The sequence below is a fragment of the Macrobrachium nipponense genome, chromosome 21, assembly GCF_015104395.2.
Source record: "Macrobrachium nipponense isolate FS-2020 chromosome 21, ASM1510439v2, whole genome shotgun sequence".
NCBI classification, from domain to species: Eukaryota; Metazoa; Arthropoda; class Malacostraca; order Decapoda; family Palaemonidae; genus Macrobrachium; species Macrobrachium nipponense.
In genome coordinates, this window is record NC_087212.1 from 77317301 (window position 1) to 77340761 (window position 23461).

Sequence of the window (23461 nt, forward strand, 5' to 3'; positions counted from 1 at the left end):
TCACTCTACCTCGGAATTGATATATTTTCATATATGTACCGAAGGGGAATTTTTAGTTGATAACAATTTCGCCCCCACATGGGATCGAACCACTGTCCAAGTGGACGGGGACGAAATCAGGACCCAGTGACGCTGGCTTGATAGCGTCACTGGGTCCTGATTTCGTCCCCGTCCACTTGGACAGTGGTTCGATCCCATGTGGGGGCGAAATTGTTATCAACTAAAAAATTCCCCTTCGGTACATATATGAAAATATATCAATTCCGAGGTAGAGTGAATTTAGATATTAAAGGAAATTTGTAGCTCAATGATATATATATATATATATATATATATATATATATATATATATATATATATATATAGATAATTAAATATGTATGTATATACATACACATATATATATAATGTGCGTGTCTATCGGTGCTCATTTCCTTATGTAAATGTTATCATTTTTATCACGTAATTTTGAGATGTTTCAGTGACAGTTTCGGTGGAACTATGTGCAATTGAGGTCTTTTTCCCTGAAGAAATATAACCTGCACTGCAGAGCTTCAAAAGCCTGTAACGTGAAGATGAAATCGCCTTAAACTTTTCACACGTTAATGGAAGTGACGTTATTGAAATCATGTAACGTAAGAGGGAAGCGAACAGACGATCTAACGGTCACACACAGTGCTACAGTTCTAAGTAAAATGTTCATAAAATCTAAATTGTAATTATGAGGTTTCGTGTCCAATTCCTCATAACTGGAACGCGCTTGGTAAGTTGCAGTTTACTCGTGTGATATCTAAGTAGAGACTAGTTTAAGAAGAGACACTAGTTTGTTTCAATGTTGATATTGAATGACCTCGTCGAAATCTTGATTGAGTGTATTGTATTTAATATTTAGACCACCACTTTTGTTCTGTATCTCCTTTCGCATTTATTATATATGTTTCCATGGCTGTACAGCAATCATTCGTCTCTCTCAATCTGGTCTCAGCTCTTCCCCTTTTAGGTTGAAATAACCCTAATTGCATTCAGTGTGATGATTCAACCGAATTCAAAGAATACTGGAGATCAAAATGAATGCAAATATGACGTTTCGTCCCCTTCACACGGCAGCTTTTGAGGTCATTTCCTCGGTTTTGTAAAGCATCGGATTATTTAGCGTTCGTTCATGGCATCAAACGATTAAATGTTTTAACGAGGTATCATAGAGGCCGCTGCAGATTAGGTATGGTTTACAAGCCCTTCGGTTGTGTACATCTGCTTTATAGAACCGGAAGGAGCTTCGAATATGTATATGTTAGCCTTGCTAAGTTAAAGAAATCGCTTGGCTCGCATCCAACTCTCTCTTCTTTCTCATGACCTTACTTCAGTCATTCCCCATAATCGTAAGTCTGAGCTCAGTTCGAATCATTGGTACCTGTTTCACCCAGGGCGCCGTAATCCATCTCCAAAGGACAATTTTCCCAAACTTCCGCGCTCTCCTGCAGACACTGCATACTCCAATTCGTCTGTTCTGGATCGAAATTCATTTTGCTTCTTGTTTCTTGACGGAGGAGAATACGCGAGAAAAGAATTCATGATTGAATCCGTTTCTTTCTTATTTAGAATTGAGTTGCGTCGGTGATGCAATGTTAAATGATAACTCCGTGAAAGGTTAGTATTTTGAAGAGTTGTTCCCTCAGCTGAATTCGAACAGTACTCTCTTAGCTCTAAAAATGGTCTTAATAGTGAGTGAATGTTTTTTTGCCTCGATTTTCCAATGACCTGTGTGACAGCTAAAGAAGCGAATACCCCCGGCCGTTCAGACGCACACACATGCACTCACCTCTTCTTGTATAAATAACATTGCTAGAACAAAATTGGAAATTGAATTCAAGTCTTAATGAATATAGAAATATATGTAGATGAACTTCTCTAACGTAACGTTGGCATAATATGATTCTTAAATTTTGGCGATTCGGATTCGTGTTACTTTTACTTTGAATTCTGGACAATCTATATTTTCCGATTTATTGTAGGCCCTCCTCAGAATGTTTTTCAATTACTATGTAGTTTCACATAAACAAAATAAACACATATACATACATATATATGTGTGTTTTTGTGTGTGTTCGTGTGTGTGTGTATATGTATGTATATACTGACAGACCTTGGGGTAACCCGTAACCCATGTACTTTATGCCAAATTATATTTTGTCACCTTATACCAAATAAGGCATTGCAGGGCAAATCGGTTGCATCCATACGTCTTTCAGATCGGTAAATTTAACTATAGATTTAAATGGGCACATCTGTTCAGAGTGTAATTAATAAATAAGCTCGAAAATCTAATTTGAAGTTCATCTCCCTTCCTCACTGCTAGGGAAAACGTTTCACTTTTGCTTCGAAAATGTTTTACAAATTACTTTACTGTTGGGGGCAGATGAATTGCATATTTTCACCAAATAATAAAACGAAAGATATTTAGAAATGAAGCTGCCCTCATTATTTTAATTTTACTTTGACAAAGTGAATAGGACTTCTATCCTTATAAACAAAACAGGTTTGGTGACGTTATGAGCTCTTATGAAATTGGTGACTGGCTTCTTTCCGTTTCATTTTTCGATGGAGTCACTTTTATTTTCCATTCATATTTTTTTATATGGTTTGTTTACTATTTACTTGTCCATCTACTAAACACTATCAGTGTTATAGTGCGTTGTATGCTTTCAGTTACAACAACAGTAGACCTAGTAATATCAGTAATGGTGTCTACATCTATAATGGAGACAGTGTGTGCTCACTTATCTCTAGGAGCAGGTTTTACCTTTTATTCACAGTGTCCTGATGATTTTCTCTAGCTTTCTTTTAAAGTCTTCCACACTGTTGCTGTTTACAACTTCTGGTGGCAGTTTATTCCACGTGTCACATATCTTGTATGTGAAGAAGTTCCCGCAATGAGATGTGTTGTATCCCTTCAGCTCTAGTTTCCGTCCATTATTTCTTGTCTGGGTTTCGTTGAACGTAAATAGGTTACTGTCTACTTTTGTTGTGCCTTTCAGTATTTTGAATGTTTCTATTAGTTGTCCTCGCAGTCGTCGTGTTTCTAAGCCATAGATGTTCAGGCTCTCTTGTCGTCTTTGGTAACCTATTTGCCTGATGGGTGGAATTAACTTTGTGGCTCTTGCTTGTACCCCTTCTAATCTATTTATGTCCTTTCTTAGTGTTGGTGATCCAATCTGTACTTCATATTCAAGATGGGGTCTAACTATTGATGTATAGAGCTGCAGCACTGTTTCCTTGTTTCTGTATTTGAACTGCCTCTTTATGTATCCCTCTAATTTCTGTGCCTTCTTTTCGGCTTTTATGCACTGCTTTGTGGATTTTATTAAAAGTCCTTGGTTATAATGACTCCAAGGTCCTCTTCTTGTTCTACATTATGTATGTCATTCCCAAGCAACATGTAGTTGGCATGAGGGTTGTTTGTTCCTATTTGTAATACTTACATTTATCCAAGTTAAAAGGCATTTACCATCTTTTTGACCACTCCTACTTTCTTTACATCATTTCTTAAACTTTCTACTGTCTCCAGGTCTGCTGCATTTACAACTAGTTTGGTGTCGTCTGCAAATTTAGCTATCCTGCTACTTAATCCTACATCAGTGTCATTAATATAAATAAAAAACAAGAGCGGGCCAAGGACAGATTCTTCACCGTTTATTACGACTATCTGTTTTCTATTAGTAGTTAGCCAGTCTGCTGTTTCTCCTACAGTTCGTAAAGCTGTAGTAATAGTAATATGGGTAATCTGAACAAAATGGAGAAATAATTAAGTACTCATCACACACACACACACACACACACACACACACACAGAGAGAGAGAGAGAGAGAGAGAGAGAGAGATATTTGGAATGAATGGAGACCCATAGATAAGGCAGATAGGTCACATTCTTTGGACTAATGACGTTCGGGGGGCTGGAATCAGTCCAGGGCAGAGATGGGAATTATGAGGGGAAAAAAAGGATTTGGTCTGAGATGATAAATGGCAGACAATTCAACACACAGGATTCGTTTGGAAGGAGAAAGAATGAAATATTTTAAGAGGATGACAGAAACCTTCTCATATGAGGTGAGATGACTTGTGATGCCCCTCTAAGAAAAGACTTTTTTTTTCTCTCTCTTTTTTCATTTATTTCTTCTGTCGTCCCCAGCCTTTTTTGGTGAAAGGCTATTTCCTTTTTTTATTTAGGTTTGGCAGTCTGGGATACTTTATCAGGTCATTGTAAATTTCTTAAGAGAGAGAGAGAGAGAGAGAGAGAGAGAGAGAGAGAGAGAGAGAGAGAAAGATTTTAGTGTTCCAAATAGAAACTGAAGGAACCGACTGTGAATAATGGCAGGCCTGAATTTTGATTGTGGTGTTGTACAGACGTTGGGCGGCGACTATAGAAGTGTTTCTTGTCGGATGACGCTTCTGTGACAAGGTTTTTTTTCATCATTTCGAATATTGGTGCCGTTGTTGTTGCAGTTTTTTAATTGCAAGCATATATTCATGTAGAACAAACTATAAGATTAACATCCACAGATTAGAATGCCCAGTAAGAAAATTATGGTCTCACACTCTTATAGTTTGTTATATATATATATATATATATATATATATATATATATATATATATATAGATAGATGTATGTATGTATATATATATATATGTGTGTGTGTGTGTGTGTGTGTGTGTGTGTGTGTGTGTGCGCGCGCGTGCCAATATGTATGTGTACATCGTGTTCCATTTTCACTTCCTTTTGCCGAAGATGAATCCGTTGTGTCTATATATATATATATATATATATATATATATATATATATATATATATATATATATATATATATATATATATATATTCATTGAATAGAATGGCTTTTTCACTGTTTACCAGCTTTTTTGAAATTGATTCATATTTTCTAATTATTTTCTTCACTTCATTGTTCAGGTTACTAATGGACACATAATGGGGTTCTTCCATTTACTCCAGTATTTTTACAAAAACGCGACAGCTGTTTCGTCAACCTATACGTATTGACGTTATCAAGCGTACTGATACAAATATGAGCTACATGCGTTTTGTGACGTCATGACGAAACAGCTGTTTCGCGTTTTTGTAAAAATACTGGAGTAAATGGAAGAACCCCATTATGTGTCCATTAGTAACCTGAACAATGAAGTGAAGAAAATAATTAGAAAATATGAATCAATTTCAAAAAAGCTGGTAAACAGTGAAAAGGCCATTCTATTCAATGAATGTTGTATCCGTGAAAAAATTGTGCCCTAGAAGTATATATATAATATATTATATATATATATATATATATAATATATATATATTTATATATATATATATATATCACATCCCGTGATTCATATACATACATTGAGTTACAAATGTCCTTTAATACCCAATTTGCTCTACTTCAGAATTAATATATATTCATATATGTTAACCGAAGGGGGATTTTTTAGTTGATAATAATTTCGTCCTCTCTTGGGGTTTTTGGCCGAATCGATAACATCACTGAAGTCCTGATTTCTCCTTAGTCCGCTGGGCGCTGGTTCGAACCCACGAGAGGACGAAATTATTATCAAATAAAAAAATTTCCCCCTCGGTTAACATATATTAAAATTATAGAATTACCGACGGTAGGAGCGCAATTGGATATTAAAGGACATTTGTAGCTCGATATATACATATATATATATATGTAAGACATAGGGTTTTGATTGATAATATATTGTTCGTGCATTCTCTGTAACCTGTGGAATGTGGAGGACAGGGCAGAGTAACGACCTGAGAATAGCTGATCAATGAGTTTCTAGGGGACGGCGTGAGATAAAAGTGCTTAGTTCAGGAAGTCAATGTACGACAGTTTATGAACTCTTCTCAAAGTGCATTTGTGAAACTAGATGCAGCTAGAACCGCGAGGCGCTAGCGAACTGTGTGTTCGTATGTGCGTGTGCGCCTCTTTCTGTTAAAAGCGTTCATACCCAAGCCTATGGGAGGGATTTTGACAGAGGGCTTCGAGTCATAGGCAAAGATGCCGTGGCATTCGCCGGGGGAGTTTTTTGTGACATAGTGTTTAGTGTCCGGTTGGGAATGGGTAAGTGTTACCTTTACTTTAGCCAAAGGGGTGGCTTGTTTGATATCTTGTAAGATGTTCCATCTTATTAACTTTGTCTTTAAACTGTGTGTGTACTCTTACCGGGGCATGTGTTACTTCGTATCTTTGGCAGACGGTTCTGGATTTCGGTGGGACAGAGTTCCCAGGGAAAGGTGTGGACTTTTTGGGTGACTTGACAATGAGTTGTTTTAAGTTAATCTGTAAGACTGGATTACTTAGTTAATTGATTTAGTTATTATTGTAAATAAACGTTATGTTATGATGCAACTCTCTCATTTTCATTACCTGTTAGAATGGAGAGAAAGAGGTGGAGAGAGAGAGATGGGGTGATTGCCGGGAGAGAGAGAGAGAGAGCCTGTGTATGTAATGGGTGTGGGGGTCTGCCTTCCGTTTCGTGTCCACGCTTACCTTATGAATACATGGGGGTTTTCCCCCATGTTTATATATATATATATATATTATATATTATATATACTATATGTATGTATGTATGTGTGTGTATGTATACATGTATACGCATATATGCATACATACAGACCAGGGTTCAATTGTATTTCCAACCTGAGATATCCCAACGGCCACAGATCATATGACAGATGCCCATTTGATAAAGCACCATGTCAGTGGAAGGAGATGAATCGGGATGATTTTTCAAAGCAGAGGCAGTTTAATGCTGAACAAAATTAAAGAATGAATGCGGAACAAAATTAAAGAATATAGTGAATAATAGGTTTTTCAGCAATACTGGAGCAGTTATTGCTTTCATGGCATTACTGTATAGCTGTAACATATTTTTCTTCCAAGTTTACAAAGCATTCTCCTTTGACATTCACGGTACGTTGGCTCTATTATCCAGACGAAAAAGCTGGTGGAGAAACTTATTTTCTTGAATCGGTTTGCGCCTTAAAGCTATGTTGTTGGCTTTTCAAACGAGCCCAACTTCTGAAATGTTTCCCGTATCATTGAATACCTGAACTGGCTATAAAGAAAGAAGTATGTGGGAGGTCATAGAAAAGAAAATAATAATAATAATAATAATAATAATAATAATAATAATAATAATAATAATAATAATAATAATAATAATAAAAGCATTCTTTATATACGTCTGTAACCAGGAATAATAATGAATATAATTAAAAAGAAAAGTCAGGAAATTTTCTCTGCAAATATGAGTCTTTCCTGTATCCTTCCCTTTAGTCTGAAACAAATAATGCATATTTTTGTTATCGGTACGAAGGCAATTTATGTACTTTCACTTATTTCTCATACTTTTAAAGCGTTTCTTGCACCCCAGAACTAGTTACTCTATTCAAATTTCTTTATATTTCGCACTCAGAATCAAACGTCACATGTCTTGCTCGCCAGATGGCAGTTCCTCTTAGTGTCTCGTTTCTCCTTTACAGCGTAGGCCCTTTGGTAACCATATCCTTCAGTCTGAGGTGGTGTTTGTGTGTCCCGGGAAGTAGACAAGGGCACCGCTCCCAATTCTAATGTTAGGCTGGTTTTCTCTGGCAAACTTATGTTCCCCTGCCTTCGCTCTTCCATCTCGGTGTAAACATCCGGTTTCGACTGAACCTTCCATAATAGCGGGACTTATATTATTTATTCACACACACTCGCACACACGCACACACACACATAATATATATATACATACACACACACACACATATATATAGATATACATATATATATATATATATATATATATAATATATATATATATATATATATATATATATATATATATAATATATATATATATCTTGTTACTAACTTTTCTCTTTAGGATCTACTATTATGTATGACAGAATAAATAGACCTCTTAATTTTATTTTTATATGCGAGCACTTTCAGCTTCAGAATCGAATCGACACCAAAAAACTGATAATTAATAAATCAAAACAGTGATAATTATCATAATTATTTAAATTTTCCGTGATGAATTTTAATGTTCTCACAAATTATAATATTATACTTTCGTACATAATCACATAGTTCGATGAAATCTTCATCAAATTTGTTATGAAGGGAACCCCTGAGCCTCTGATTATTTGGGCAGGTAACTATGACAGTGACCTTTTTGAGGTCACAAAAATAGCAAAATCAGACAAAAGCCGGATACAGACACCTCCCTCAATGTAACAGTTTTAAATGAGTTCATTTAAAAAAAAAACATGACGGAAAATGGCAAGTACTCAAGATGAATAAGGTCGAATTTCTGCGAGATGCTCCTTGAAACCTGTTCGTTGTGCTCTCAAGAGCTGTGACCTCCAGGCCAATCGTTACATTGTCCGCCGTGATGGAGCTTACTGTTTGTCACGGACGATTAGATTTCTGATTATTTTCATTATATTTGGCAAGAGCCTGGGAACGAATCGCCTTTGTAACAACTCCTTTGCTGACAGCATTGCATCCTTCTATGTTGGGAAGAATGAAAATGTAGAGGTACTCAGAATGTTGACCCTGTGACATCACGATAAATACCCTACTCTTCTCCTTATGTCATGCTTATACATCGCTGATACTTGCTTAACTTCATCTGTTTTTAATAACGTACAAACGAGGGTGAATGGTTCTTTCTAAGTAGGTTTGTTGTTCGCCAGACCAAAAATGTTTCCGTTCATTCGATATTCATCTCTGCTGGCAGTTAGGATACTGTTTTGTTCATTTCAATTCTGATCTCCACTTGCTTTATGTCACTGCAGCATCGCATCTTCCTTTACTTCCACTTTTAGCATAAACAACTGTCAGCGTTGATATATAACTGATGAGATATTCTAGCAATTAAGCTCTCTCTCTCTCTCTCTCTCTCTCTCTCTCTCTCTCTCTCTCTCTCTCTCTCTCTCTCTCTTTCTTTCTTTCTTGTGGTGCAGAGGTATCACTCCGGCCTTTTAGGCAAGGAACGTGTGTTCGATCTCCAGGATAAGCGAAGAAAGAAATGGCATGGGCGTGTTTCCTTCGCATCTTGTGTTTGTTTGTTACCTTAATCGAGGATTTACTGCAACTGGATGTTGGTTGAATTTCGTGAGCCCCAGCTGTGGTGGAGATAGATACCAGAGATGATTAGGACTGACAAAATTTATGCCATCGAAAACAAAGTGGGTAGGTGATCTTCACACCACTGGCGAAATCACATTCATAAAATTCCTCTCTCTCTCTCTCTTCTCTCTCTCTCTCTCTCTCTCTCTCTCTCTCTCTCTCTCTCTCTCTCTCTCTCTCTCTCTCTGTAAACGAGAACCTATTTGGCTTTATAAATATCTATATGGATTCGTTTTCGTTTGAGCGATTCAGATTCAGTAAAGAAATACTGAAAAACTAACATTCTTCTAAGTATCAGTAGCAATATTATATTTACATATATATATATATTATATTATATATATATATATATATATATATATATATATATATATATATATATATATATTATATTTATATTCAATGTAGCACGAAGGAACACGTGCTTGAGAATATCCTTAAATCCACGGTGGACGGTGAATGAACTGGGACTTTGAACAAGTACTCTTGCGAATGTAGAAATAAAATACGAAAGTACTTGTTTAAGGCCCAGTTTCACTCACCAATAGATTGCGTTTGCTGTCCGTGTGTGTCTGTTATTCCCATGCTTAATGTTTTTTGTCGTTAAAACTATATTCAAAATCTGGATTAAGCTGTATGCATTTGTTCGAAGATACATTTTCAACTGTATATTTACTTTCAAATCAGACGTTAAGTAAACGTAACAACTAATTGCCTATTACGGAAAAGAAGTCTATAAAGTACCGTAGTACTCACAGATGCATGAAGTATCTCAATTTGGTGCATGGCTTCAGAAATGGTAATCCTCTTTTCATTGAGCTCTAATCTGGCTCGGTTCATGTTTATGAAAACGTAAAAAGTGGTAATGAATTTTGTAACACTGCCTGACTCATCTCTTATATAACACATTTGTAAGCCTCAGGTGTAAGGTCATTTGTTTATCCATTAAGGAAACACTGTTCGCGAACAAGGTTCAGGAAGTTTTTGTGTTTACCGGAATGGTTATATCATCTCTCTCTCTCTCTCTCTCTCTCTCTCTCTCTCTCTCTCTCTCTCTAAATATATATACCTTTTTGATTTGTAACAAAACTTGGAAGTAGTACCTACCAAAAAGCTACTTCTCTACACGAACGCATGTGATCGTAGGAAAGTGTTAGGTTATTGTCATGATTGTTGTATTTGTGGTTCACAGGGCTTTCTTAAGCTGTCGTGACAATTAGTGCTCCTTGTCCGTCATCTTCATCACGTTAGAATGTAGATTCTCATTGTAGGAAAGAAGAATGTATATAAATTTTGAATATTGTGTCTAGTAGATGGGCTTGCGTTCTTTCACAGACAAACTGTTATGCTTAGTGTTAGAGTTAGAAGTCTGTTTGTTTTGATGGTCAAGTGTTGGTAAGAGTTTGTTCCAGTAGTATAAGTTCGTCATGAGTAATATTTATTCCACAACTGACCCCGTTGCATAGGTTTGTATTTGTACTTAGCAACGTTATGATATTTTCAATATAAGTCTTTTTACCAGAGCAAGAAATGCATAAGTATGTGCATCTGTGAATCTGTATTTGGTAGGTTTCCCGGTTCTGTTAGTCTCTTCAAATCGGAAAGCAAAAGTAGTGAGAAAGACAATTTTCTGCACAATTTTAATCTTCGCACAGAGGCAATTTAATTTCAGTAGCAAATTGGAGTCTGATAGAACCGTGGAACTTTCGTAAAACGACAAGACATTTTTTAGAGAACCTATGTCATGATTGGAGGAGGCTGTTGGTTGCCCCATGCATCGGGAACCTCCCTTCTTTTCCTTTTTTTTTCACTCCTTATTTGATGTTCATCTCCTCGGTTACACCTTTCTAAGAACCGGTTGCAAGATTTATTCCTCGTCTTTCTTATGTTTTCATAAACATTAACCGATCAAGATCAGAGCTCAAATGAAATGAGAATTGCTATTTCTGAAGCCATGTAGCGTTGAAATTGGGAACCTAATGCATCTGTGAGTGCTACGGGATTTAATAGTCTACTTTTCTTCAATAAACAACTTGGTTGTCACATCAGAGAAAATCTGTTTGACACCGTGAAGTCGCTTATGGACATCTTTCTCTCCTCTCTTCCAAAGCGTCCGTAGAAATGTAACAAAACTTAAGTCTCTGATGCCATTTGGAAATGACACATTCTTACCTGACCCTTCTCTCTTCCATGATTAATCAACTTGTGTTTATGAGAGCATGTTAGTGGGAATCGCTCTTGTTCTCCCATCAGTAAAGCTGTGATGACTTTCAAGTACTACACATACTACATACGTACCGTAAACACGTACGTGGAATACCGCTGTTAATGAACTTTGCCTGCACCATAGATTTTTAGGTCGTATGGTCTTGCATCTCAGAAAAGCGCTTTAGTGCTCTGCGAAATAATTTTGTGTATCATTTTACTTCATTTTTTTTAGGCTGGTTTTGGATTTTATTTTTTGGGACTTTTGTTTATCGTATAAATGACAAGTACTCGCAAACATTTGTCCGCGTTAGGGAAAAGTTCAGCATTGATTGTGACTTTCTAAAACCTAATGAAAATGATCACGAAGGGAAATAAACTCGAAAGTTTAACGGGGTCAAAGGAAACTCCCCATTAAATAAATCTCTTGGTTCCCTTTTTTTCCCCTCTTGTCTTTTACACAGACTTTAATATCCCTTCGTGGTCGGCACCAGCTGCCAGCCGGCACCACATATACATAACTGTAGAGTACATGAGAGGCCCTGTGCAAATACTTACATGGGCTAGACTGCACTGGAGAGAACTATATAGTCTATGCCTACGTAGCTATTTGAATGGAGACTACGATGTCGTTTGCATTTATTTATATGTAGTACCTATACTTTTTTGGATGAAAAAAAAAATGACGAGTATAAACCTCACCGTGACGTAATTCACTATTACATGAACATCTTTGATGCGCGAACTGTACAACGTTCGCGCCGAATTGAGTGAAGCAGGCCACCTTCAAAACCGGTTTTCGGGTGAAAAGTGATTCCCCCATTTGTCAGTTTCTGAATCTGAAATGAAAAGACGGCTCTCCGGATCGTCGGCTGAGGCTCTCGCTATTTTTGTTCTTTCGCTTCACATGGGGAGCTGTTGTCTCAAGACCCGCCATTCCCTTCGGAGTTCTCTCCTGCCTCCTCCATTCCTTCTGATCCCTCAATTTCCTTCCGCCTCCTCCGTCCTCCGTCTGATCCCAGCCTAAATAGGCGAAGCTACAAGTCCTTAACGGCGCTGGGGATCGACCATCTTAACGAACTCGCTAATCGTATTTAGGTGTGGGGCTCTGGTCTCCATCACCATCAGCCCCCCCCACCCCAGCTTCCCCTTTCCCCATGCCATCAGCGAAGCTTGTAGAAACTTTAAAATTGTAATCATCCTACCGAGAGAGAGAGAGAGAGAGAGAGAGAGAGAGGCTTTTTAGGATGCTCTATAATTTAGTAATATTTTTCTTTATTCTTGTTCACGTCAAGTATGTTCTTTCTTTCTTACCATTAGTTTTATTCTCTACGAAATTACATTACAGTAACGTTCTGTGTTAGCAATGCTTCACATCACTCGTCAATAAGACTTTGCAGTGCTTTAAATTATATACAAGTCCATCGACCAATAATTTTTGAGTAAGAATTTCTATGACCTACGTTATCAGTCCAACTGATACTTGTATGCCTTCGTTCTTAAGTTAAAACCTCCTGTGTGAACCTACTGCGTGGGTGAGCCTCTTTTTGCAAAGACTTTCAAGATTCATTTCAAAGCTTTCAAGAGATTGTGATCCGATTCCTTTGAAACCATAACAGAGGACGCCAGTCTTTTCAAGGAAACAGTTTACGTTGCTCGGGAAAAATAATAGGGAGATCTTGAAAATGGCAAATGTTGACTTCATTAAACGTTTATATGACCTCGAAAAGATTCCTTTCCACTTGCTGTCCTAAAATAAAAGGATAACAGTCGAATTGCACCGAAAACCTGTGTGGAGGAATACAAGAAGGGAGAAAAAAGTTGAACATTTCTTCTTATGCTACTAGTATAGTTTTCTTTTTTGCGCAATGTACCTTTGGGTGCAGATGAAGTTTTCCTTGCAGTGTGTAAAAATGCTTTAGTATTACCCCAGTCATGACATTATTTGCAAGTTTTATGGAGCTTTAGACTGACGTATCTTTTCATAGGAGCAAATTTGCAGGTATGCTGATGCTTGTGAGTCAGTAACTGTTTTATAATCAAAATCATACACCACCGATGATATAAGAGGCGATGTGTTTAATGCAGTTAGCAAGAGTTCATTTTTTTTAATATCATTGAAGCTCATACAAGTTAGTAGCTATAATTGATAAGATGTATGAGATGTACCCACGCTTTAATGTACTGCTGTCTTACAATACTGATGCAACTGAAACAGTCTGTATCAAGTCAGACTGTATTCCACTTTCTAGAGGAAATGTGCTGTCATCTATGAGATCCATTTAAGAACATCTCATTGCCATTAGATATCACATATCCCATCCACAATCTGTAGTTATTTATCCTCATCGGCAGTGAGTGGTTCCACTGTATCTGTCTCACGTCAGTTCATCGAAAAAGCGTCATAAGTCTGCTCGTTTCAACTTCCAGGTTTCTTGAAACAATGCCTCTTACTCGAAATTTTCCTGTCAAGAATGAAAAAATGTCAACGCGTTGTCCCATCAGAAATGAATTCGTTACCTAAGTGAAATGGCTTTCTATACCTATTGTTTTCCTTTTGTGCTTTGTTCATTCTTGGACATTATTTACACCTTTAATTTCCCAGTGTCATCCTGTCGGCTCGCTTTTTTTTTCTTCTCAGCCCGTTAACTTGCGAATTCAGAAATCCAAGAAATGTATCAGTTTATTATTCTTATAGCCAGCCAATTTGACTGACAGACGTCTGGAAAATAATAACCAAGTTTTCTGAAGTGAACCCACTCATTTTCCTTTCCCATTGCGAAAAAATGTCTGTTGAATGGCAGTGCTAAAAGTACAATTTCAGGATGAAGGTTGCCACATGATCTTGTTATATTCTACACTTAATCTATATTTCTAATGCTAATTTAAGTTTTATGAAGTGGGATTTACATTTGGATACTGTTATCCGTCAGGGGAAAGTCACGATACCTTGCTCATAACGGTGGGTCGTGACACGTGAGGTGAATAGGCCTTTCGTCTATTACTTGTCCTTATGAATCGTCTCCTGAATTCGTGAAGAGATAAATCGTTTCCTTTAGATACATTGTTTTTCACCACAAAATTTGTTTTTGGAAGAAAGACGTCTTAGTGCCTTTGGATCTTTCCTAAATAGTGAGTGACCCCCATGGGTTTTAACCCGGTATGTATCCACTTTTGCGGCCTGTTTAGTACAAGCCCGTTGGGGATTTCTGTAAAAACATAAACAAGACTACAGTTATCACAAGGTAATGACCCCCAAGAAATATTAGTCCTAGCTAACGACCCCCGAAAACCCTTGGAGGTCAATATCTAGGAGAGATCCGTGTGTTTTTCATTATTAGATCCAAGTCACTTACTATAAACAACTGTCCCCTATCTCTAGGATCCCTTGAAAGAAGACGATATCACTCGAGTGATGAAGTGATTTATGCTGGCATTATTTTAGTGTCAAAGCTCTGAAGATTATTATAACTGTAGCTGGTCTTGTGATGAAATAGTATCTTCCTCGCATGTATCTTATTGTCTGTTTTTCACCCTTACCCCTTGAGTTGCCCTTCCATTTGCAACTCGGCTCTTGGCTGAGAGTCGTTCCCTCCATGTCATCAGTCATCACCGTCAACCCAACTACCACGTGCCTCCTTCACAGCTTGGGTAAACATGAGCTCGCGGGGTTTTAAAAGAACTTGTCCCTATCGTTCGACGTCTTTTCCAACCTTCCAACCAGTGTTATTCTGTAGTGTAATCACAGAGAGTGTAAATTCTCATTGATTCCCCAAACTGCCGTTTTTGATAATTTCATTGGCTTTAAACAGGACGATGGTTTTGATTAGAGCAAATCATCGACGTTAAGATCATGAGGAGTAGTTACTTAATTAACGACCGTTAACAAATTATATGACTTGACGACTGCATTGTAAGCTTTCGTTAAGTAATTCAATTCTTCTTACAGCTCAACCTCATTTCTCAGAAATATGAAGATCAAAAATCATTCGAATTTACGCTGCCACCTATAACGAACACAGTTACATAACACAGTACAGGAATGCTTTAAAGATTCATTTCTACATAGATAATCTGAGAAATCATAAATGATGGGAGGGATTTAAAGTAACCACATATATGTATGTATGTATGTATACTTATGTTGTGTTTTATTTTGTTTTTTTTGTACGCGGTTGTTTACTATATGTAGGTGTGTTGTATGATCGTTTCTATAAAAACTTGATTTCATAAGACTCTCTTACTTCATTTGCAAATATTTTATGGTAACTTTTGTTGTTTATAATTAGACGATGACTTGTGACTTTATGTCAATAAAGTTAACTCGCCAATGGCTATGGCCATAGCTCTGGCATAGGTCAACTATAAGATGAGAACCGAAGTCTTTCGTTCACTCGATGTATTTCAAAGGGGACATGTCTCTGCTCCACTCTAAACTCTGCATTGCTGATTGTCTGATTGTCATCTGTGATTGTAAAGGCAGTAGCCTAAAGAAATACAGGCAGTTCTGTAATTGTTCCTGTGCTGGGATGTCTCAGTGAATGCATTATTTTGTTTTCAGTTAAAGCAGTGTGTAATGTGAAACACAGGAGTACAAGGAAGTGCAACAATTCCGTCCTTAGCCATTTGTGATTCGAGAGTGGCTGCATTCCCTTCTGTTATTATCAAGTAAAGAATAACCACTTCACAGAAAAAAAACGGGAATTATTCCAGTCACAACATCGCCAGCGAAGCAAGCTAAGAAGTCAGATATTTCCGTCATCTGTCAACATCTTCGAGTTGCCTTCAATCTAACCAGCTTTCAGGCGCCATCTTGGTTACCACCATCATTCCTACCTCTCTTTCTGCCTGGGCATCATCCCCATTAGTATAATATGGTAGTGTGGGTCTTGGCACTGATGTTTGCGGTCTTTTTAGGCCTGTACCGCCTGGCCCAGGTCGACTGCTGCGAAGGACCCGTTATCTGCGATACAGCGTGTTCGGATGTAGATGACGTGTAATTGCTTGCCCAGGCCCGAACTGAAATGGCTAGAGCTGCTGCGTGAGAAGCTTAAAATAGAGACGGAGGGAGGTTATTCGTTACTTTCCCAGAGGAACATTTTTATTTCAGATCGAACCGTTTAGTATCACCCGTTAATGACACAGACACAATGGAGAGAATGAAGAGGAAAACTACCACCCACAATGAAAGGTAAGACTTGTCATTTCTTTCCCTTTTATAGTGCAATCGAAAACTGTTTAGCAGCAGCACGTTGTGCCTTTTGGACGGGTGACAACATTTAGTGATTGCTTTGCTGACTTCGTTCAGCTGTCAGTGTTTAGCACACTTTGCTAGGGAGGTGCTAAGGGCCTCCCAGCTTTTCCTTTATCAACTTGGGTTGTCTTGCTTGCATTGCTAATTCGTAGCAGGTGAAGCTGCCTGTGGAACAGCTTTTGTACAGCCTTACGTTATGAAATTTGCTTGTACATATAACGCTACAAAAGCAGGTATTTGCTTATTGAGTAAGTTAGTATTTTCAATATGATAAGTTTGCTGATGAAATTATAAACATTATTTTTGAGCAGTTTCAATTTTACTGATGGTGGATGTTGCTACCGAAAGTTATTTGTAAATTTGATAAGTAGGTCTTTATTTCATTCTTTAAAAAAAAAAGTGTTCTATTGATGTTAATCGTTCATTGTCGTCATTTTGCTCGCCATCTCAGGAGTGTTTTGACGAAAAAAAATTTAGAAATACGGTTAAAACGATTACCCGTTTAAACTTGGCCAAGAATGGCAATGAAAAAGAACCCAGCGGTATTCGTGTCGGGCTCTCCTACAATGGCTCCTATTGACATTACCTTTCGATTTACCACAACAGTCAGCTTTGGGTCGGCGGGGAGGACGAGTCCGATGACTCATACTCTGGAATTTTGACTTGAGCATTGAATAGGTTCTTCTAAGGGATTTCGTGTTCGGTGTTATTTGAAATCCTTGCTCTACCGGTGCGATTGAATTGCCTGGAAAACAAAGATTTCTTTTTCTTCATCTTGAAAATATTACCTTCTAAAGTTATTTGGCCTTTTTTGACAGAAAATATTCCAATCCACCTTCATTTACCTATCTATATACATTATGTTTACACATGTACATATGCATAATTATATATATATATGTATTATATGTGTGTGTGTGCAATAAGAGTGAGCTAAGTTACTTGTCATGATATATATCAGAGGTGTTGTTGAACGAAGCAAGAAGGTGTCCGTCAGAATTTGCATTCGTCTGCATTCCTGTTTCATATTGAGCCCTTAATGATATGACTGTCTTGGTTAATGTCAGGAATATTTGTTTTGTGATCATTTCACGGATGTGAACAATGATTTTCAAGATTGTTGCTTATCATTTGAAGGCTGAAAGGCTCACACACATACACACACGCGCACACACTCACACAAGGACGGACGGAACTGGTGTAGTGTGCGAGTTAATCCATAGGATCCCATGAATGTATTTTTTGGAAAAGCCAGAAAATTAGACTGATGAAAAAAGCCTGTTCGCCGCGAAAAGAGTAGTTTTTCGATTGGTAATGACATGATTTGTTAATTCGTCATTCCGTATAATCTTCGTGTCTCTCTGTCATCACTGAACTCCTTTTTCCATATTACAGATTTTCCAATAGATTGACTCGATTGAGCGATCTTTCTATAACAGCTGCACCTCTCGAAGAAGTCTAAGATATGCTAAATAATCCGAAAGGTAGAGTTTCAGCGTAACGTTCTTAATATAATGCTCAACTTAAAGTTTCATGTTTTCCTCGTTCCTACTGCAGTAAGAGGGCAATTTCATCCCCCTCTGGATATGAGTCGCTTATATACGGTTCTTCCATTGTTTCTGTTTTCGATATGAAATAATTCATGCCTGGACAGAAAAAATTACATTCAAGGTGAATTACTGATAAGTGCATCCGCCCCAGCGGGATTCGAAACCTTTCATAGTTACCCTTGGGTGTCAGTTATTCTCAGGGTATAGGGATTTTGATGGCATTATGATATTTGTATAACTAATTAAAATTCATGTGTGTGTATGTATGTATTGAGTGTATTCATCGTCCCATCCTAGGTTATTAATCTCCCGCAGAAATTGTTTGGATCCACCATGAATTAGTTCCTAGACGTTTCAACCCTTTCCAGATTCTGTTCTAATGACAGTTACAAGATACTCCCTCACCTAAGGAACACCTATTTATCAAAGCAATCACTCTCATGACTTTATAATCTTACTCAACCTTAAGTCATCAATCTTGCCCTTAACACGCAACCCCCAGCACTAAATGTCCCCTATAACCTCAACTTTCCTACTATATATATATATATATATATATATATATATATATATATATATATATATACTATATATATTCTGTCATTGTTTCGTTGGCCTTTTTTATTTTCATTTGTGTAACAGTTTTCCCCTATATTCCCAAGATTTTGTTGTGCACATCTTTTGCATAAAGAGAAAAAATGATTGATCTAAACACCCACTTCCTATCTAAACCCAAACTGCTCGTTAACATGTACATTTTCAGTCAACTCTAAATATAAAACTTCTCTTATAAAATAATCAGTGGTATGTCCTTGTAATTTTTCCTTGTAATTCCTAGAATCTCCACTAACCTTTTCCACTCACGTACAGGGACAAGATATTCCTCTAATGACAAGTTGTTCCTCGGGTACCAATGTTCACATTATGACTAGCAGACCAATTACACTCGTCATCATATTGCAGCATTCTCTTGTTATCCACTCAGCTTCATATACCTTTCTTCTCTTCAGCTGACGTCCCCACAAGTCATTGCCACAACAATTCTCGTTTTATTTTAGCCGTGGTAACTCCTGCATAACTCAGTTGTGAGTCTCTTGTTTCATTTGCTTCTGATTCTTTTCAGCAATTTCAGTCTGATTCATGGCTGTTCCCTTGAGTCAAAAGTACTTCACTTGCTTGTTTTACATTTACATACAAAGGTGATATCCATTTCATAATTAACCTTTCTTTCTGCATTGATCCTCTTCAGAATGAATATCTGTCTATTGCCTGGTTTTGTCCGGCAGTTGCACCACAAACACCTTCCCATTTTTTAAAATAAATCTTTGAAGATTTTGCCACACACCTCTTTCATTCCTCCCCCTGCTCCCCTGTCACTTAAACGATACCCACATCAACCCCTACCACAACGAAAAGAAGAAGAAATAGTATCAATATGGCTGGTGTCCCAGTGTGGTAAACTCACGTACATACATACATACATTACACACACGCATATATATATATATTTATATATATATATATATATATATATATATATATATATATATATATATATATATGTGTGTGTGTATGTATGTATGTATATATATATATATATATATATATATATATATATATATATATATATATATATATATAATTCACTAAGTGCATTTATCTTTTAGTAGTGATGGAGGTGGAAGGTGATGCAGTTGTCACTTCCACGCAGCTGCGATCAAATGCATTCAGCCAGCTACGAGATACATAGTTCATTTGATATTGTATTTATACTAGAACTTGTCTATCTTTCTTATGGGAGACTCTAATTCCGGATCATGACACAATCTCTCTCTCTCTCTCTCTCTCTCTCTCTCTCTCTCTCTCTCTCTCTCTCTATAGTCATAATATTTCATTCTTTACTGTATTGTTCCTCACGATTTCCACAAGTACTGTCCAAATTTTAAAACACTTTCTCTCATTGTTTGAGACCCGTCTTCAATTACGCATGAATGTTACGTCAGTTTAGTGTCAAACATTACTTACAAATAAGGTTTCACAGTAGGTTTTAAAAAAGGATGATCGATATTCTACCCTGAATTGACGTTACCAAACCAAAACCAAATTAACGATAGATATAGAGCCTGTTTCTACATTCAAGTATAAATTATTAAAGGACCTCTACAGAATCTTTATTGTGTAAAGTTAATGGAAATCTAAAAAGCAACAAACGCTATGATTTTGAAGCTCCGCCCCCTTTCTAGAGTTGCCAGGTGTGGCATTATTGAACACTATATGTCCGAAGATTTAAAAAAACTGTATCTTAACATTCCTTGCCGAGTGTACATAGTTCATTTGATATTGTATTTATACTAGAACTTGTCTATCTTTCTCATGGGGGACTCTGATTCCGGCTCATGACACAATCTCTCTCTCTCTCTCTCTCTCTCTCTCTCTCTCTCTCTCTCTCTCTCTCTCTCTCTCATATATATATATATATATATATATATATATATATATATATATATATATATATATATATATATATATATATATATAGATATATATATATAGATAGATAGATAGATGATAGATAGATATTTGTATATATGAAATCTTAATCACATCATCGTGATTTATAAACAATCATTAAGGTACAAATGTCATTTAGTATCGAATTCTTTCTCAGTTGTTTCCATCCACCATCAGCACATGAAAATGACTTTGCAGTATAAAATACCGCAGGAGAATGATTGTGCTTGTCTAGTCTAGTGCGTTTGAGAAACAGAGAAGGCAGGAATTATATTTTTTTTTGAATTGTGTTACCGTGGCAGACTTAATTTTTTTTCCTTTTGCTTATTAATGTTGTTTACCGAATATATAATTGGAGGTGACGAAGCATGAGTCGTCCAATGTTCGCTTTCCCCCCCTTTTTTTATTTCTAATTGTCACCTTAATGGAGGAATTATTACGACACTGTTACATCATCCGACGGCCGTGTTTAGTCACAGGGTTCTATTTTGTATTTGTCATACAATCTACCGTTATTATTTTATAACCCTGCTGAATGCTTTTTGTTGCGTACTTAACAACACTTGATGTGATAACATTCTAAAGTCGTCTCCCTAAGCTAGGTGAAGGATTTTCTGAATGTGACAGCTGCCTTGTGTTCCAAAATAGGAAGCAACAAAGAAGAACTCTTCTCACTACTACATTCGGATGTCGTGCGGCTTTTATCTCCCACTTTCTTCTGTTCTCTGTCATTGCCAGTTTTCTTTTGAGTAATGGAAGTTAGGATATACCCAGCCAACGCGTGTCTTCTTATTTCTGCGCAGACCTTTAAATTGAAGATATGTCTTACGTTTGGGATCAATTCGGTTTGTAATATGCTTTTGGTGATGGATTTTGAACTTTATATTTTGCATTCGTGGTATGATTGCCACATACAGTTTATTTGATTATTTGGTTGTTCATGTCCGTTATAAATGATGATTATGATGTACGTTATCGGTGAAATAATGACGTGCATCCATACTGCATGCAAGAAAATGGAAGAGAGACGGCATCTTAACTGTTATTTGTGATGTTGCTCTTCAACAGAGCTCTTCCCGGCAGAGCCTGCCTCTCAAGGTCAAATCAATCAAGTCTCTTGTAGTTCATTGGGGTTATGGGGCACTGTTGCCGCTTTTCCTCTTCCTGTTGGGCAAGATGGGTTTTTCTTTCTTTCTTCTTTTGCAACGACCGCTTTACTTCTTTATTTATTTATTTATTTTTCATTTTACTCGAACTTGTTAATTCCGCTTATTCTCTTCCTTTTGTTTTTCATGTTACTTGGTTATCCGAATCGGATTGTTTATAATTTATCGGTTTGCCTACTCATTCTGACTCACTGGTAATATTTTTTTTCTATTTCTATTTATGGAGGACAAAGAAGGGCCCGTTAGGATGGTTCTTACCTAAAGTGGGTTACATCGTTTCTTGCGTAAAGGTGCATAGACTCTGCTTATTTGTAGTTTCGTACTTTCTTAGTACGTTAGTACTTGAAAAGTTCTTGCAAATAGTCCTGTCCATGTATTTGATAACTGGACTAATACCCTCATTGTGTATTTTTATTAGTTATGATACGGAATATGGAATATCTTGAGTAGTATTTTGATACTTTGGCTGATTAAAGAACCGTCCTTGTTAGCAATGACAGGATGGGAATGTCTGAATATAAGCGCAATTGCCATAGCTTACTCGCCTTGTACGTGACCAATGTTGCCTCGCCTATATATAGTTTTTAATTCACTTACAAATAGAAATTCTCTCTCTCTCTCTCTCTCTCTCTCTCTCTCTCTCTCTCTCTCCATTTCTGAGGGTCAGGCTCGGTGGAGTTTTTTGGCCACCACATTTCATTGAAGAGAAAACGATGTATTGAGCAGATGTACAAAATATATCACAACTCTGAGACTGTTATGCCTTAAGGAGAAAGTGTACTAGAATGTGTCCTTCGCTGTGATATTGTTCATACTATCCCATTCTGTTGATGCCTAGCTAGGATATTTTCATTAAGGCTGTGATGCAGCCATTTCAAAGCCCTTCTAGAACGGTATCACTCAGGATGTCCATAAGGTAGTTGGCTGCTAAACGATATTTGAAAGAAAAAAATTGAATATCCGGAACATTTGGTTATAGGAAACGTGTAGCTGTTGCGTGACTTCACCCAGATTGTCTCCCCGTGAACTTAAATCATAGTTCTCGTCATACCTCATGAAATAATTATTCAGTTTGTTTCCTTTACTCGCGATACACTTGCGTCTAATAGGTTAGTTGTTCTCTTGTGCTCCAGTATATGTAGCTTGCAATCTTGCACCAACCCTTGCCTGCTGAGTGTCCTCTCGAGTCACCCAATCCAGTATTCTCATTCTTACTTATTCTTTCAATATACTTAGTTTCTCTTGATCTTTCTTGGATAGTGGACACCCGCCCCCCCACACCTCAAAGGGTTTAACCCGTTATGTATCCACCTTTGTTGGGGTCTTTATCTAGGGAAAGATCCGTTTCTGTTGTGCACTTTCCTTTGAGAGTTCACCTGTTCTTAGAGTAGGGGCGCAGTCGTCTGCTGTGCGTGACATTAAGGCAGTCGTGCTCCTTATTATTATTGTATTGCATTCTGTCTCCCTTGATGTCAGTGACTGGAAGAGGCGCCTGCTGTGTGTCACAATGATGCTGTCATCATCATTCATCTTGATCACATTTTGTGAAGAGGTTATTATCTTTCTCATCCTAGCATGGTCCA

At 37.2% G+C, this 23461-nt stretch overlaps 1 protein-coding gene across 13 annotated transcripts in view; it reads left to right on the plus strand.

Annotated features, from left to right (window-relative positions):
• The window catches only part of LOC135198187 (oxidation resistance protein 1-like), a 1642352-nt gene that overhangs the window by 1178049 nt on the left and 440842 nt on the right, over positions 1-23461 (plus strand). For 3 of the 13 annotated variants that reach the window (XM_064225749.1, XM_064225750.1, XM_064225748.1), the window contains exon 2: positions 15959-16588. The exons of the other annotated variants lie outside the window; for them this stretch is intronic. In XM_064225749.1, the coding sequence (XP_064081819.1) occupies positions 16582-16588 (7 nt within the window). In that variant the 5' untranslated portion in view covers positions 15959-16581. The remainder of the gene's footprint in view (positions 1-15958; positions 16589-23461) is intronic. 13 annotated transcript variants of the gene reach the window in all.